Genomic DNA, 15,725 nt, shown 5'->3' with positions numbered 1-15,725 from the left:
AAAAGCACAAGAAAGGACTACTAAGATATGCAAAGTCCAGGCCCCCGAAAACTATAAATGACCTGCAGACACCTAAGTGAAATGCCTGACAAAATGAAAGGGACAAAATGTGGGCACACACCACTCTGGAAAGGTCCTGAATTGAATGTGAGTTGACGTTTAAAGGAGGAGAGTATCTTGACCGGGCGTGGTGATGGCTCACGCCTGTAATCCCAGCACTTTGGGAGGCCGAAGCAGGGGAATCACATGAGGACAGGAGTTTGAGACCAACCTGGCCAACATGGTGTGAAACCCCTTAAAAATACAAAAATTAGCTGGGTGTAGTGGTGCACACCTGTAATCCCCGGCTACTCAGGAGGCTGAGGCACGCTTGAACACAGGAAGTGGAAGTTGCAGTGAGCCCAGATTGCACCACTGTACTCAAGCCTGGGTGACAGAGTGACACTCTGTCTCAAAAAACCAAAAAACCAAAAAACCAAAAAAAAAAAAAAAAAAAACCTCAAAAAACAACAAAAAACCAACAATAAAGAAAGAGAGCATCCCCATAGGCAGGGAAAGTGAGGATGAAGTGAGAGAAACTTTCAGGGCAAGGAAACAGCATGGGAGCAAGGAAGCTCTGGTTCCACATGGAAAAGAGTCAGCTGTTGGGAGTGAGCCACTGGGTTGGGGATGGAGAGCTCAGGCTGGAGATGGTGATGTGAAATGAGAATAGAAAATTAAGGACCACCTATTCCTGGGCTTTGAGTAAGGCTGAGGAACATGGGGTCAGAGAAAGAAGCTGAAGTCAGAAGTCAAGCTCCAAGTCAATGTAGAGACAAAGCAGGAAGTAAAACAAGCAATATAACCAAAAACAAGTGAATCAGAACAAAATGAAAAAGGACAGACTGGGCAGGGCTAGGGTGCCCACAGCTGCTTCCGGAATGCTGATTAGGCTATTGGGAGACGGTCTAGGATAAAGTCAGGAGACTGGAAGATGGGGATGGGCAATTCCCCTTCATCATCTCTTACTGACCCAACTTCTTAGGACATTTCTCGCAAATTCGAGTCAGGTTGTTTTTTGTCTTAGTATTACTGGGACCTTGGGTGGAAATGCATCGTTGTTGCAGTTTCCAAATATCTGCGCCCATAGCTTTCATGTCTTTCTTACATGCAGCCAAACCTAAAGCCTCTGACTTCTGCTTCTTCCACTCTGATGAACTGGCCTCCTGGGAGCTGCCTTTCTTAAAACGTTTCCTTGGCATCAGAGTCATATGGGTGCTCTCAGGGTCAGGAGCAATTTCTGGCTTTGAAAGTCCCACCCCTTTGTCTCTCACTGTAGAAAATGTATCATTGTATAAAACAAGAAAAATCATTCATAAAGAAGCTGTATTACTCCCACGCAGATACTTCATCTATCAACATCTGAGACAATTCACTACGGCGGAGACCTACGTTGGTAACTCTACAGGGAGTTTCCTGCCCCAGAGTTTACTAGCCTCTTCCCATCCTTTATAGTCAATGGCTCCTCCCGTGACCACTTCCTTCTTGAAATCTCTTTCCAAGGTTACTGTGGCACTCCTTTTACTATTTCTTTCTTCTTTTGGAGGAAAAAGGCACTAACTGTCCCTATGCTTATGTACATGACCTGGTCGAATCATCTCTACCACCTCAGAAAGTGCTTTAACATCTCCATTCTACGTGGTAAGAAAGCTTGGCTCAGAAAGATGAAGGAAGCTTCCCAAAGTCCCATAGCTACCAAAAAGCTCATTTGAACGCCAGGTTTGGCAGCCTCTTTTCCTAGATGTTTTTATTCCATTGTCTCTCTAAATAGGTTCCCAAGATTCTGTCCTTAGTTGTCACCTACTGACACTTTGACTTAGGTTATAGTCACCGTCTCAGCCATCACCTATAGGGAAATTACTCCCAAGTCACCACTTCTAACCCACTCCTTTCCCCTGCTCCAGAGCTGCACAATAAATAGTCGGCTGGATTTCTCCAGTATGTTCCTTAGGCTGGCCTGGTGTTGGCCAGTCATGAGGGGAAATGATAGAGGTTTCATGGCTGGTGACAAAGGCTGGGAAACAAAGGTGGCATGACCGCAATGGGAGGTGTGCAGGCAGCAGGGGAGGGGTGCAGACACTCTCAGTCCTGTAGAGAAATAAATGATATCCCTAAATTGTTTAAATTAGATAATTACAAGTCCATGCTATTAGCATGGATGTCTAAATGATGATTAGTCTAAACAGCACAACCACATGAAACCATTCCAGACACCCACAGTCTCTGCCAATTTCTCCCAGAACTGAGGAGGGGCCATATGAAAGGCTTAGCACATTTTGGTTCTTAGGCAACTAGCTGCTCAGGGATCCCTTAAAGATATGCATTTCTGTTTTTAGAAAATACTGAGATAGTGATTTTAAACTTTCTTCTAGGTATCAATATTTTTAAAGCAAATTATCCAACTAAACACATATCCTTGCAGCTTTGCAGAGATAGGTGCTCACCATTTTTGCGATGTTTCTTTTCACCAAAATGAAGTTGATGTGGTCATAAACTATAACTTGAAATGAGTAAGTGAATAATTCAAGTACTAGATCCTGATAAACTTCAGAAGGTCTGAACTATTTTCATTCTCATGAACACAGTCTTGTGGTATGTATTAATCTCTATCAATCATGTACGTAAAGCATTTCACTTTAAATGAGCTTTACAGTAATTTACATTCTTGTTCTACAGGTTTGAATCTGGTTCTCTAGAACAATTTTTGAGAGTTAGGATACAGATGGTTATTAAAACTGTGCTATTCTTTCCCCCTTAAGGTCTAGGTAAATTTTAAAGCTAGTGTAGGCATAAATTTAAACAATGTGATCCAGTGGAGAAATATACCACACTGGGACCAGATAGAGGGGCTACTCCCAGCTCTGCCACCAGCGCCGTGTCTACCTAACCCTATGATCACAGCTCTCACCGTGGGTGTCTCAGCTTCATTCTAAAATAAGGGTGAGGGATCTTCAAGATCTACCTAGCTATGAAATTCTAATACTGATCAACTTTGTGTTGATCATTTCTTAAACTGTAGGGTTAGAAGTACACAAATGAGAAGGAATCAGTTTGTTTACTGGGCCAGATCCCTTTTAGTTGTGTCTTAAGTTTCTTATGGCTCCTGTAACAGAATACCACAGACTGGGGGGGTTATAAACAAAACTTTCTCAGTTTTGGAGACTGGAAAGTTTAAGATCAAGGCCCTGGCAGATTCAGTGGCTAGTAAAAGTGGACTTCCTGGTTCATAGCTGGTCACCTTTTTGCTGTATCCTCATGTGGTGGAAGAGGCAAGAAAGCTCTCTGGGGTTTCCTTTATAAGCATCAATCCTGAGGGCTCTGATCACCTACCAAAGGCCTCACCTTGAAAGACCCTTCTCACATTTGGGATTAGGTTTCAACATATGAGCTATGGAGAGACAAAGATACTCAGCTGATAGTAGATTCTTTCTACCCCAGATCTGTTCTCCAGTTAAGAACATTCTTTTCTCATGGGATGGTGGTAAAACAGGCCTGTGAAGGCCTCCAGCTTGGGAGGGACCCGGCCTTGGAAAGTACGTAAGGTTCATCTCCCATCTGGGTCTCAAGTAATAATGCCATTCCATTCCTTCCTTTGGATTTACCTTTCCTAGCCATTAGAGTGGTAAGATCTAAAAGGCTGAGTTCAAGTTGTGAGCCTGGGGAAGAGGGGCCCAAAGGACCACTGGCTCTTTTCTGAAGGTCGTTACGAGCCAGCCATTCTCACAGTAGAATCACAGGTAGAAGAGCTCAGGCCTCACCCAGAATGATTACACCAAAATCTATGTGGGCAGGGCCTAGGGTGTGTGTGTTCCATGTGTCTGTGGTGTACAGGGTCCAGGGTGTGTGTGTGTATACATATATATATTTTTTACAAGTTCTCCAGGTGATTTTAACAGGCAACCAATGTAGAAAAGACATACCTAAGTCACAGGACTGCCTATGTCCTTATTTATTTTACCAATGGCTCAGGTGAAAGGAAGATTTCAAAAGGAATACTTGGGCCGGGTGCGGTGGCTCAAGCCTGTAATCCCAGCACTTTGGGAGGCTGAGACCGGCGGATCACAAGGTCAGGAGATCGAGACCATCCTGGCTAACATGGTGAAACCCCGTCTCTACTAAAAAATACAAAAAACTAGCCGGGCGAGGTGGCAGGCGCCTGTAGTCCCAGCTACTTGGGAGGCTGAGGCGGGAGAATGGCGTGAACCCGGGAGGCGGAGCTTGCAGTGAGCTGAGATCCGGCCACTGCACTCCAGCCTGGGCGACAGAGCGAGACTCCGTCTCAAAAAAAAAAAAAAAAAAGGAATATTTGACAGAACTCTTCTAATACTTCTGATGTGAATGCTGGAACATGCTATTTATAAAAATATAGAAGAAAAGAACAAAAAATACTACTGCTAATGTTTTGATTGTATTCAAATTTTTATTTTTTGAACAAACATTTAAGACAATGATTTTAAATAATAAAACATGGTATATATTCTAGACAATGTTTTTTTTTTAAAGATTATTTATTAAATTTAGACTCCTATAGTTCTGTTGTGATGCTTTCTTCAACATTTATATTATTTCTTACCATTTTATCATCACTCCAAGCTTGCTAAACAAAGAACCACTCTGTTTAAGTGAAGCTTTACATTAAGGAAATACTCCACTAGCACACTGAACAAACCTACAGAACTGTCCTATTTTATATTTACAAAACACAAGAAGTCTGTCCAGCCATTTTGGTTTTGTTGTTACACTGTCCATAATGAGATCAGCAGAAAGCTAAGTAATACACAAGTTTACACTTCGGCAGTGCAAAGGATGGCATCAACCAAACTTCATTAAACAGACCAACAAGTACAAACATGGTGAGCAAAGTTCAACTCAGGTCATAGTGATTAAAAACAAAACATGTAGTGGGTCACAACCAGACTGGTTTTAACTGTGCAACTTTCCTCAGGGAACAATTCCCATTCACAGAAAGAAAGGAATATGCATCCAAGCCTTTGTTCATAAAGAAAATGCCCTTCAAACAAATTCATCATAAGGCTTTAAAAAAAAAAAAAAAAAAAGGAAGAAAAAAGGATGAAGCAGTTTGGCCCAGAGAAAAGCTTAAATATAATGTGTACACATACTTATAGATATGTTGCCATTTAAACCATGGATATAGACATTTGACAATTAAATGAATTGGCTCAGTAGAGTGAAAAGTGTTTTCTATAAATATGTAGTTATTGCTAATATGCTACACATTATGCTTTGACATGGAGACTGTAGTAACTCAGAATTTACAGCTGCCATATTGCCAGTATTAGCCCTGCAGTAGGCATTCCTGTGGACAACATGCCATCCAATCCTGAAGAAAAAGCAAAACACCACCACTAAACAAAGAAAAGGCTTATGCACTGTCCCTTACATTTTTTTTTTTGTTTTTTTTTAAAAAAAAAACAAAACAAGAAAACCAAAACAAGTCCAGTTCACCACAAGTTAAGCACAACCTGGTGAGCAAGTTTAGCGGCATGATGGGGAGAAAACAGTGGGGTACAGCATGCATTTACAACCAGCACTGATCTAGTCTATTTTGTCATATAAACTGGAATACAAAAATCCAATTTAAATAAGACTAGACTAACTATAATAGTGTAAAAAAAAAAAAAAACACACACAGTAGACTTAGTTTGATACTGATTAAGAGTAAACTCATCTTATCCCCTCTTAATACTCTACTGCAATTTATTTATTGATGGCTAGAATATTTACTGACTTAAAAAAGATATTAAATACTTGTATCATGAAATTACATTCTTATTAACAATAAGACATACTGTGTAAGAAAATAGCTCATGTGTGAAATGTGTCTGAAATGCATTTTTTCCTTACAACTATCAAAACATCCACTCATACTAAAACAAAACCACTCCCAACACCCCCCTGAAAAAATGTTAAGGGAAGATGGAGTGGGCTGGGGCAGGAGCAAGGAAGGAAAAGATTTAGCTATACTAATTACAGCACAGTGATTAACAATGGTTCAAGACAGAACCAACAAGAGTTGGTCAAAAAGATGCCTTCAATACATGGCTACAATTAAAAACCAAACTCAGCCACTTTTGGTTCATTGCAGTGAGACCAAAAAAAGTATCTCTCACAGATTCATATAAATACTAGACTCCAGCTCTTTTATTTTTTTTTTTAAAGTTTTTCTGTTTGTTTCTGCAAGGCCTAGCTACCTTATTACAATTTATATTTGCTCTGCAACAGCTACAAGAGGTAGGCATAAAGCATGAAAAAGTTTCTCAGTTAGTACCTCGCCGTGTGTTGTTCACTGCACAAAACCATTCACTTTGGACATGAATAGTCATTCCTTCTAGTCTCTTCTAAACCCTAAAGCAAAGCTGCTGCCATCCCACCCGTAAATGTTCTAAAAGAGTGTACTCACAAATAAGAAACTTTCTCTACTGAAGGATACTGTCATAGTGTTTGTTGCAGAGCATCTATATATATATTTATTTATTTTAAAAAAATAAACAACAATGAAGAACAAACCCAGGTTCCTAGAACCAATTCTCTTGATTCTCTATTCCACAAAATAAAGTGTATCATTTGGCCAAGACTACAGATGTGTTTTTTTTTTTCTTTTCACAGATGCAAGTGCCATGCAAAATAAATTAAAGAACAGATACCAAAACATACATGTGATAAAACTACAGAAGGTAGACCTTTAAAAGCATTTATATAAACATAATTTATAATACTTCTCTTTTTTCCTTTATATACAGTCACAAAGCTGTAGTTATACATCTAGGATTTCCTCTGCTGTACCCCCACAGCGTAATCTGTAGCGACCAGTTCTCCAGCTTATAGTTGGGTCCCATAATGCAGACAAAAAAATGTATATTGTCATGGATTCGCGGATGAACCAGGCGACTGCATAATCAAGTTTTGAAAAACACAGTGTGCCACCCTACGAATGGAAAAAATTTTTTTTTAATTTCACTCACTGTCAAAGACACGGTTAAAAAAATTAAATTCTTGGATTTCACTTTTCTAACTAAGTGTACCATGTAAAATCCAGTCTGCTTCCTTATGTAATTTAACTGCCATGTTATACCATTCAAGAAAATGCCAACTGCTACTAGAAGATGCATTAAAATAACTGCTATCTTAATGTATGATTAGTTTGAATACTCACTGATTTAATTAACTTCATGTTTTTGGAACCTTAATAAAAGTGATTGTATAACCAATAGAAAGCTGCAAATCAACTTAAGTTTTGTGTCAACATCCCACTAGAGAAACTGATGTTCAAACCTGAGACTAACCTACAATGGGAAGCTGAAGAATGGCTCAGATAGATTTTCTTCAACTTTTTCTAAATTAAAATAGTTCTAGTTCCACCAAGTGACTGCCAACCTTTTCATGCCTATCCACATACCTGGACACCCCTGAGTTGAATGTAGTCAAATATAAACCATGCCAGGCAATGACACATGAAAAATACCATAATATCCCATCTGAATACATGGTGGGCTGCCCAGCCAATAATTAAACTGGCAACAAAGCATTCTGAAATTGGCTCACAAATTATCGTAGCAGGAAGCATGTTAATTCGTAGTTTGGTCCACCTAGAAAAACAAAAAGGATTTTCTTTAAAACAACATCCTGGTTACAAGACAAATCCATTTTTTTCTCCCCCAAATAATCAGTTTTTTACCTTGTGATAGAAAGGCCATTCTTTTTAAACTTTTCTTTTTTTACTTGAGATGGGGTTCTGCTCTGTCACCCAGGCCGGATTGCAGTGGCACACACTGTAGCTTCAATCTCCCAGGCTCAAGTGATCCTCCCACCTTATCCCCACCAAGTAGCTGGGACCACAGGTGCACATGAAAACCACACCTGGCTAATTTTTGCATTTTTTGTAGAGACAGGGTTTCATCCATTTTGCCCAGGCTGGTCTCAAACTCCTGGGCTCAAGCGATCCTCTCGCCTTGGCCTTCCAAAGCGCTGGGATTATAGGTGTGAAGCACCACACACAACCTAAATTTTTTTTTTAGTGACTCTCTTTTCTATTTTTGTCTAGGATGTCAAAGAAAAATGTCTATAAATTCATTTGTATGGCCTACGCGCTGATGAATACAGATTATAAAATTTAATCAGTATAGAAAGTTAGAAAATAGAGATCGGCATATTAAAAAATTCAGTCTCAACATCTCTCTATTGAGTGCTTTCAGTGTTATACAGCAAATAAAATATATTTAGACATTAAATTTATCTTAAACACAGAAGTTAAACTCTATTTTCGGGAACTAAACAAAAATCTAACCTTTAGGTATACTTATTTAACTACATTAAACCTGTAAAATTACTAACTCCTCCACCCACCCCACCTTTCCTTTTAACGAAGTATAAAAAGAAAATAGTTGATTTACCTGATCATTCTGGATTGAAACTGAGAAATTGAATATGAACCAGAGTTTTGCATTGCAACTTGAGTGGACATTGCAAACCTCCAACCTCTGAAAATTAAGACAATTAGAAAGTAAGTTATGATGAACACATGCAAGCGTAACTGGTTATGCATTCAGTAATCATTATAAAGACCAGGCAATTGCCGGGATGGAGGGTGAGCCCAGCTTTCAGGATTAGCACACTATTTAAGGTCTACCATACGTATGGATGTTTCAGCAATTACGCTAGACCATGACAGCACCATCTAAGAACTAGAAGAAACTGTACCCTCCTTACTTTACAGTTTAAGAAACTTAAAATGTAGTCATTTGGAAAAACAATGGAGAGGTTCCATATTTAATAGATGAGTCTCTGATGACTACTAACCAAACAACAAACAAAGTTGTGTGAATATTCAACAAGACATGTAAACAGAAAGTAGCATTATGGGTCTCATGGGAGACACCAGGAAACCACGAACCACATTAACACAATCACGACAGAATTTTTATTTAAAACACACTTTAGTTTTTTAAAAATTAAAAAAAAATTCTCACACAAGGCAGTGATCCCCTTTAAAAACAAGTATTTTAGGTTGGGTGCCGTGGCTCACGCCTGTAATCCCAGCACTCTGCGAGGCCGAGGCGGGCGGATCGTGAGGTCAGGAGTTCAAGACTAGCCTGGCCAAAACGGTGAAACCCCGCCTCTACTAACACACACAAAAAAGTAGCTGAGCGTGGTGGCAGGCGCCTATAATCCCAGCTACTTGGGAGGCTGAGGTAGGAGACTTGTTTGAACCCAGGAGGTGGAGGTTGCAATGAGCGGAGATTGTGCCACTGCACTCCAGCTTGGGCATCAGGGAGAGACTTGTTTCAAAAAAAACAAAACAAGTATCTTGTGATAGAGAAACGCTAAGTCAGTCATATGAATTTTTCAGTGGCTTCTTAGCAAAGTATCGTATAATGCACTGACAAATTTCAAATGTTGAAATGATAGTCTTTAAATTTTCACCTACTGGTTTATTTTAATAAATAAAATAACTGACAGTTTTAACTCTTCTAAAACACAGAAATTTATATCTATATAGTAAAATTCTAATCACAAAGAAACTTCCTTTTAATCACTTTAAAACACATTAATTTGAAAAATGCAGAGGAATCAGAACATTTACTTTCTTCATTAGTACATACCTACAATTCTATAATTAGAATATGAATTACTCTCTAAAATTATTGATCTGCTGGATGTGGTGGCTCATACCTGTAATCCCAGCACTTTGGGAGGTCAAAGTGGGCAGATCACTTGAGGTTAGAAGTTCAAGACCAGCCTGGCCAACATAAAGAAACCCCATCTCTACTAAAAATAAAAAAATTAGCTGTGCGTGCTGGTACATGCCTGTAGTCCCAGCTACTCTGGTGGCTGAGGCACGAGAATCACTTGAATCCAGGAGGCAGAGGCTACAGTGAGCCAAGATTGCGCCACTGCACTCCAGCCTGGGTGACAGAGCAAGACTCTGCCTCAAAAACAAAAATAAAAAAATTCAAACTGATCTATTCTGTACTTACTAGCAAAAAAATAAAATTAAATTAAAAAGCCCTAATCTACAGGTTGAACAAAAAGAATAAACCAACAGAGGTTACGTAATAAAAATACTATGGCTTCATTTAGTTCTTACCGGTCAGCTATCGCTTTGGCCATAAAGTAATCTTCGGCAATGTACTGAGCAAAAGCTATAAGTCCTCCTGCTTGATCTAACACGTCTTTTCTCATTAAACAAGACATTCCTGTCACACATTTGAAACCAGTTACATTGGCAGAGATATAGTATCTTGGATGTGAAGTTCCAAAATATACCTGCCCAAAAAATCACAAATGTGTACGATTAGAATTTCATGTTAAAAGTATGGTGTTTACGAATTGTTTTTCCCAACGTTTTTTAAAAGTATGATTGAATGAATATCCTATTATTCTTACGTAAACTACCTGAATACAAAGTGGTATATAATATTGCTTTCATAGTGCAAGCACACTTAGTAATCTAAAAATGCATCCAAATGAAACTTAATTTAGATACAAAATAAGGTAAAAATATCACTCATTGACATACAAAAGATGAACAAATATTTAATGTATCTTATTTTTAGGGTGTTCATGTAAATATACACACACACATCTACTTTGTTTACTTGGATCAATATACATATTCGTATGTTACATATATGTGTATATATACATACATGCATACACATACCACCCATAGGTCTATCAACCTTCAGGACAATCCTATTTCTTTTTTTGGGGGGGGGGGGACACAATCCTATTTCTTAATTCCTTTTCTTGCATCCTTTTGTAGCTAGCTGCTCCCTCTCCCTTAGTCACTCTTCCCAATTTCCCCATTTTTTCCAATGTATTTTCATAAGGGGATACTAAAATTCTCTCATCCCCTACTGCCATTTCTCTACATATACTCTGAAGTCATAAGATACATAAGCTGGGCCGGGCGCGGTGGCTCAAGCCTGTAATCCCAGCACTTTGGGAGGCCGAGACGGGCGGATCACGAGGTCAGGAGTTCGAGACCATCCTGGCTAACAAGGTGAAACCCCGTCTCTACTAAAAAATACAGAAAAGCTAGCCGGGCGAGGTGGCTGGCGCCTGTAGTCCCAGCTACTCGGGAGGCTGAGGCAGGAGAATGGCGTAAACCCGGGAGGCAGAGCTTGCTGTGAGCTGAGATCCGGCCACTACACTCCAGCCTGGGCGACAGAGTGAGACTCCGTCTCAAAAAAAAAAAAAAGATACATAAGCTGATAAATCGATGGTAGAAAAGGACTGTTATTACCCTACTTAGCAGACATAAAATCCTATTTATTATTTACACCTCAGATATGTTGCCTTTTCTAATTAGCCTGAAATAAAGAGTAGTGATCTTTCTCAATGTCTGGAGTTACACACACAGTGCAGAGCAAGAAACTCTAAGGGGCAATTAAGATTATGATTCTTGCTACCTACCCTGAACCCAGACTCCAGTGAAGTCCTAGTGTTTGTAGGACTGAATCGAACCTGACTTCTAAGAATAGAGGCACACATCTTAATTCCTTAGCAGTTACTGAGGTCTTAGGAATGAGCTGTTAAGTCACGGAGCTGAATGTACCCAGGATTTCTTTACAGCTGAGAATGATTCATTCTAAGTATGGCAGAGTGACTTCCAGAGATTAAACCTACACTAAGGGAATGGGTGTATTCTGGGAGATGTTTATTGACATATACATAATGGAGATGTTATTGACATCTATATCAATTTGGATATTTCTAAGACAAAAATACAATTTGGTATATTAGAATAGATTGTATTTTATTTTAAAGTGGCTACTCAGTTTCTTTTTCTAAACAAAGATTCTGGCATTTAGGACTAACAATTTCTTGCAGTAGAACAAATACATTTACAGGCAATATTAAGAAAGAGTTCACAGTTCAAATTGCCAAAGGTCACACGCAAGTTCCCACAATGTACCTTTACCCCCTCAGATATGTGGCAATCATAAGACTGCAATTCAAAAGAATATAAATGCAGATATGTTTAAGAGCAAGTTGACATATTTAAAGACTGAAATCATCTATCTGTCCTTATAACATTACAACAAATTTTTCCTCCCAAATGTTTAACAGTACAGGAATGATTAACTCAAGCATAGGACACACACAGGATAGCCTACAATACAGCCAGTAAAAAAGCTATTAATGATATGGGAAAAGCTTACAAAGTCACAAAAATAAGATACAGATTACTTTTAGAATACTATCTCAACAATGTTTTCTAAAGAGCCCAGAAAGGGGGGGAAAAAATAAAGACTCCAAAGTGCCCAAATGAGATAACAAACCTTTATTTTTAAAAACAGAAACTTCTGGCTGGGCACTTTGGAAGGCCTAGGAGGGCAGATCATGAGGTCAGGAAATTGAGACCATCCTGGCTAACACAGTGAAACCTTGTCTCTATCAAAAATACAAAAAATTAGCCGGGCATGGTGGCAGGCATATGTAGTCCCAGCTACTCAGGAGGCTGAGGCAGGAGAATGGTGTAAACCCGGGAGGCAGAGCTTGCAGTGAGCCGAGATAGTGCCACTACACTCCAGCCTGGGTGACAGAGCGAGACTCTGTCTCAAAAAAAAACAAAAAAAACCCAAAAAACAAAAAAACCCAAAAAAACCCAGAAACTTCCTGTAATTGTTAGGGTTCTAGGTTGTTGGTTTTTGTTTTTTTGCATCTTATACTTTTCCATTATTTATAGTTTCCTATGCATGTTACTATTTCTAAAGTGGAGAAAAAATAAAATGAAAACATAAGTTTCTCAGATTAATTATTAGGAAATATTTATAAAAGGACATTCCAAATGGGTTTTATAAGGACTTGTATTGAATAAATTTCTTTTCTGTATATTTGAAGATACTTGTGATATTTATAAAATTCTTTTCAGGCTGGAGCTGGCTCATGCCTTTAAATCCCAGCACTTTTGGAGGCTGAGGCAGGTGGCATCACTTGAGGTCAAGGTTTGGAGACCAGCCTGGCACAACATGGTTGAAACCCCAGTTTCTAACTAAAAAAATACAAAAGTTAGCCAGGCCGTGGTAAGCACACCTGAAATCCCAGCTAACTTGAAGGCTGAGGCAGAATAATTGTTTTGAACCTGGGAAGTGGAGTCAGTTAAGCCGAGATTCCACCACTGCACTCCAAGCCTGGGGACAACAGAGCAAGGCTCCGTCAAAAAAAAAAAAGAAGAAGAAAAAGTCGGGGGGCAGCGGATTTTCTTTTCAAGATTGGAATGTTTGGGGAAAGGGAACAATATGAGGAACTGGGAACTCTAAGAACTGGAAAGTAGAATATTACAAGGCAGGAAGGTTAGAGACTGTTGCAGCCATGGCACATAAGACCACAGGGCCATTTCCTGAGCACAGCATGTTCTGCCCCAGGTTACGTCAGGGGCCCCAAAGTAATTGTCCTTCACTAATTGAAAACAGCTGCTTCTCAACTTCCAAGGGGTTCTAAACACAGGCAGGTTCCAAAATGGACTTAATACAGTTAACTTGAGATACCCAATTCCTGCTCCCATTAGGTTCAAGCTTATCTGGGAGTGAGGGTCTGATACCACATTGAACATGTTAATAACCCATAACCTCACCTGCTTAACGTGGCAGTGCAGAAAGCCCCTGTCTGTCTGCACGTAAGGCAGCCCGTGAACAAAGCCATACCCTTTTTCTGCTCATTTGTCACCAGATTTCAATCAGTATATCTGGAATTTACTACAATTTAAAAAAAAGGCAGAGAGGGGGAGAAAAGAAATTTCTTTAGTAGGAATGCCACTAATATAAAAATATATTTGGAATTGTTATTAAATCTTTAATAACATATAAACATATGGATCTATAAAATATTGAATCTCCACACCTTTTGAGGAGAATACAAATTTAAAGGGTTCTGATTCTTGAAGTAAATTTATACATTTTTGTAGCCCCAGTATATAACTACCGTATGTACAGAGAGGGCCAGATATAACTTAGTAAAAGATTACCCCCTGTCGGAATACTTCTAAATTGGGCGAGTAAGGGAAATTGTGTCATCGTGAAAAGGTTCAGGAGCAGGGTTAGAAGGGACCCTCAGTTCTCGTGGCTGGCTTTCTCTACCTCCCAACCATAAGGGAAATTGAGACTACTTTCTCTGTAGTAATCAAATTTGCACACCGGAAATGAATGTGAATTATATTGAACAGAATCTGTAACACTGAAAAAACAATATGATAGTGAATAATGAAGACAGGCAAATATGAAGAAACACATCATTCTGGGACCCGGGGTTGACAGATTTGAATAGTCCTGATTAACTCATAGGAGTGCGACATTATTTCATTTTCTAATTTGCATTTAAGCTGATAAGAAAAAATTTAAAATTATACCCACTCTAATAGCAAGACATCTCCATATCCATTATTTACATGACCTTAATTTTTCATTTCCTCCAAGTCTGTAAGAACTAAATCTACTGAATTAAGGGGAAGTATGTATTTGGACTTTAACTACTTCAGGTTCATAGGGTCCAGTGCTTCTCAAAACTGGGGCATTCTGCCCCCCACCAGGGGACCTCTGGCAACATCTTTGAAGATATTTTTGCTTTTACTACTGGCATCGCCTGGGTAGATAACCAAGAAGATGCTTGCTAAACATCCTAAGAAGACAGGCCTCCCACAACAAAGCCCCAGAAGTGAATAGTATTGGAGGTGAGAGAAAACTTAAGCAATTAGATAATAACAAAATATTATGAACACTGGAACTATATAAACTATTTAAAATAGTATTGGGGTTGAAAACTGAAAAGGCATAGAATATAACAAATATTATAAACACTGAAACTATTATAAGTGTTCACAAAGGCAAGTTATAATTTCAGTATATGAAAGGCTTCTTGCTAAAATCATTTAAGTAAAAAGTCATGCGTATAGTCCGATAAGCGTATGTGTTCTAATAAAATATGCACCTATTAATTTCTGTCCCTTTGTGAGACGGTGTATTACGCAAGCCGAAACACATTAAAGATAAGTGTCAGGCAAACAAGGGAAAAGTTACACCCATGGGAAAGCTTGCAGATTATATAATGAATGACCATTTTTAATTTAATGGTTGAAATTTTCTCTTCAAAATGAAAACATTTTAATACATGTAACATGCTAGTTTAGGATGAAAAAAATCAAAATCTTAGCATTAACTGGACGTATCACCATGAAATAATGATGAAATAAATTACTCTTTCAGGCAAATAAAAAGAACTCATGAATGTATCTGCAGATTGCTTTTAGCATTTTATCTTCAAATTAATAGTTCCATAAAATAAATAAGAAAAAAACCTCACCTCTTATTCCACTATCACAAATCCATATAAGATCATACTTTGCAACTTCATATCCTGGCATTAAATTATTAATTTTAGGATTAATGCCAACCTTTTACCACCTAAAATGTAAAGATAGAGTAGTAAAAGACTTATGCAACATTAAAATATAGTATAAAGATACATGATAGAAATGAAAAGTACTTGCATATTTAACAATTCAAATAAACACACTTTCATATTATGTAACATTCTCTATTATTCATAATAATATATTTAGGAAAAAACTCTCCATTCTCAAAAGGAAAACTGTATCATTTACCTTTGAAAATTCACTGTTTCACTTTTTCTAATTCTTAAGTCCCCGCCTTAGTAGTTAAGTATGA

The 15,725-nt window shown here is 38.5% G+C and overlaps 1 protein-coding gene across 1 annotated transcript in view; it reads right to left on the bottom strand.

Moving 5' to 3' along the window:
* Positions 1-4,439: 4,439 nt before the first annotated feature.
* UGCG (UDP-glucose ceramide glucosyltransferase) overlaps positions 4,440-15,725 on the bottom strand; it is a 37,963-nt gene continuing 26,677 nt past the window's right edge. The window contains 7 exon segments of the mRNA XM_017855473.1: positions 4,440-6,985; positions 7,457-7,646; positions 8,451-8,537; positions 10,145-10,323; positions 13,640-13,719; positions 14,455-14,487; positions 15,361-15,461. Of these exon segments, the coding sequence (XP_017710962.1) occupies positions 6,815-6,985; positions 7,457-7,646; positions 8,451-8,537; positions 10,145-10,323; positions 13,640-13,719; positions 14,455-14,487; positions 15,361-15,461 (841 nt within the window). The 3' untranslated portion in view covers positions 4,440-6,814.

The sequence above is a fragment of the Rhinopithecus bieti genome, unplaced genomic scaffold, assembly GCF_001698545.2.
Source record: "Rhinopithecus bieti isolate Rb0 unplaced genomic scaffold, ASM169854v2 scaffold_41649, whole genome shotgun sequence".
Lineage (NCBI taxonomy): Eukaryota > Metazoa > Chordata > Mammalia > Primates > Cercopithecidae > Rhinopithecus > Rhinopithecus bieti.
Note: the sequence above shows the minus strand (reverse complement) of the source record. Positions and strands in the feature narration are given on the sequence as shown.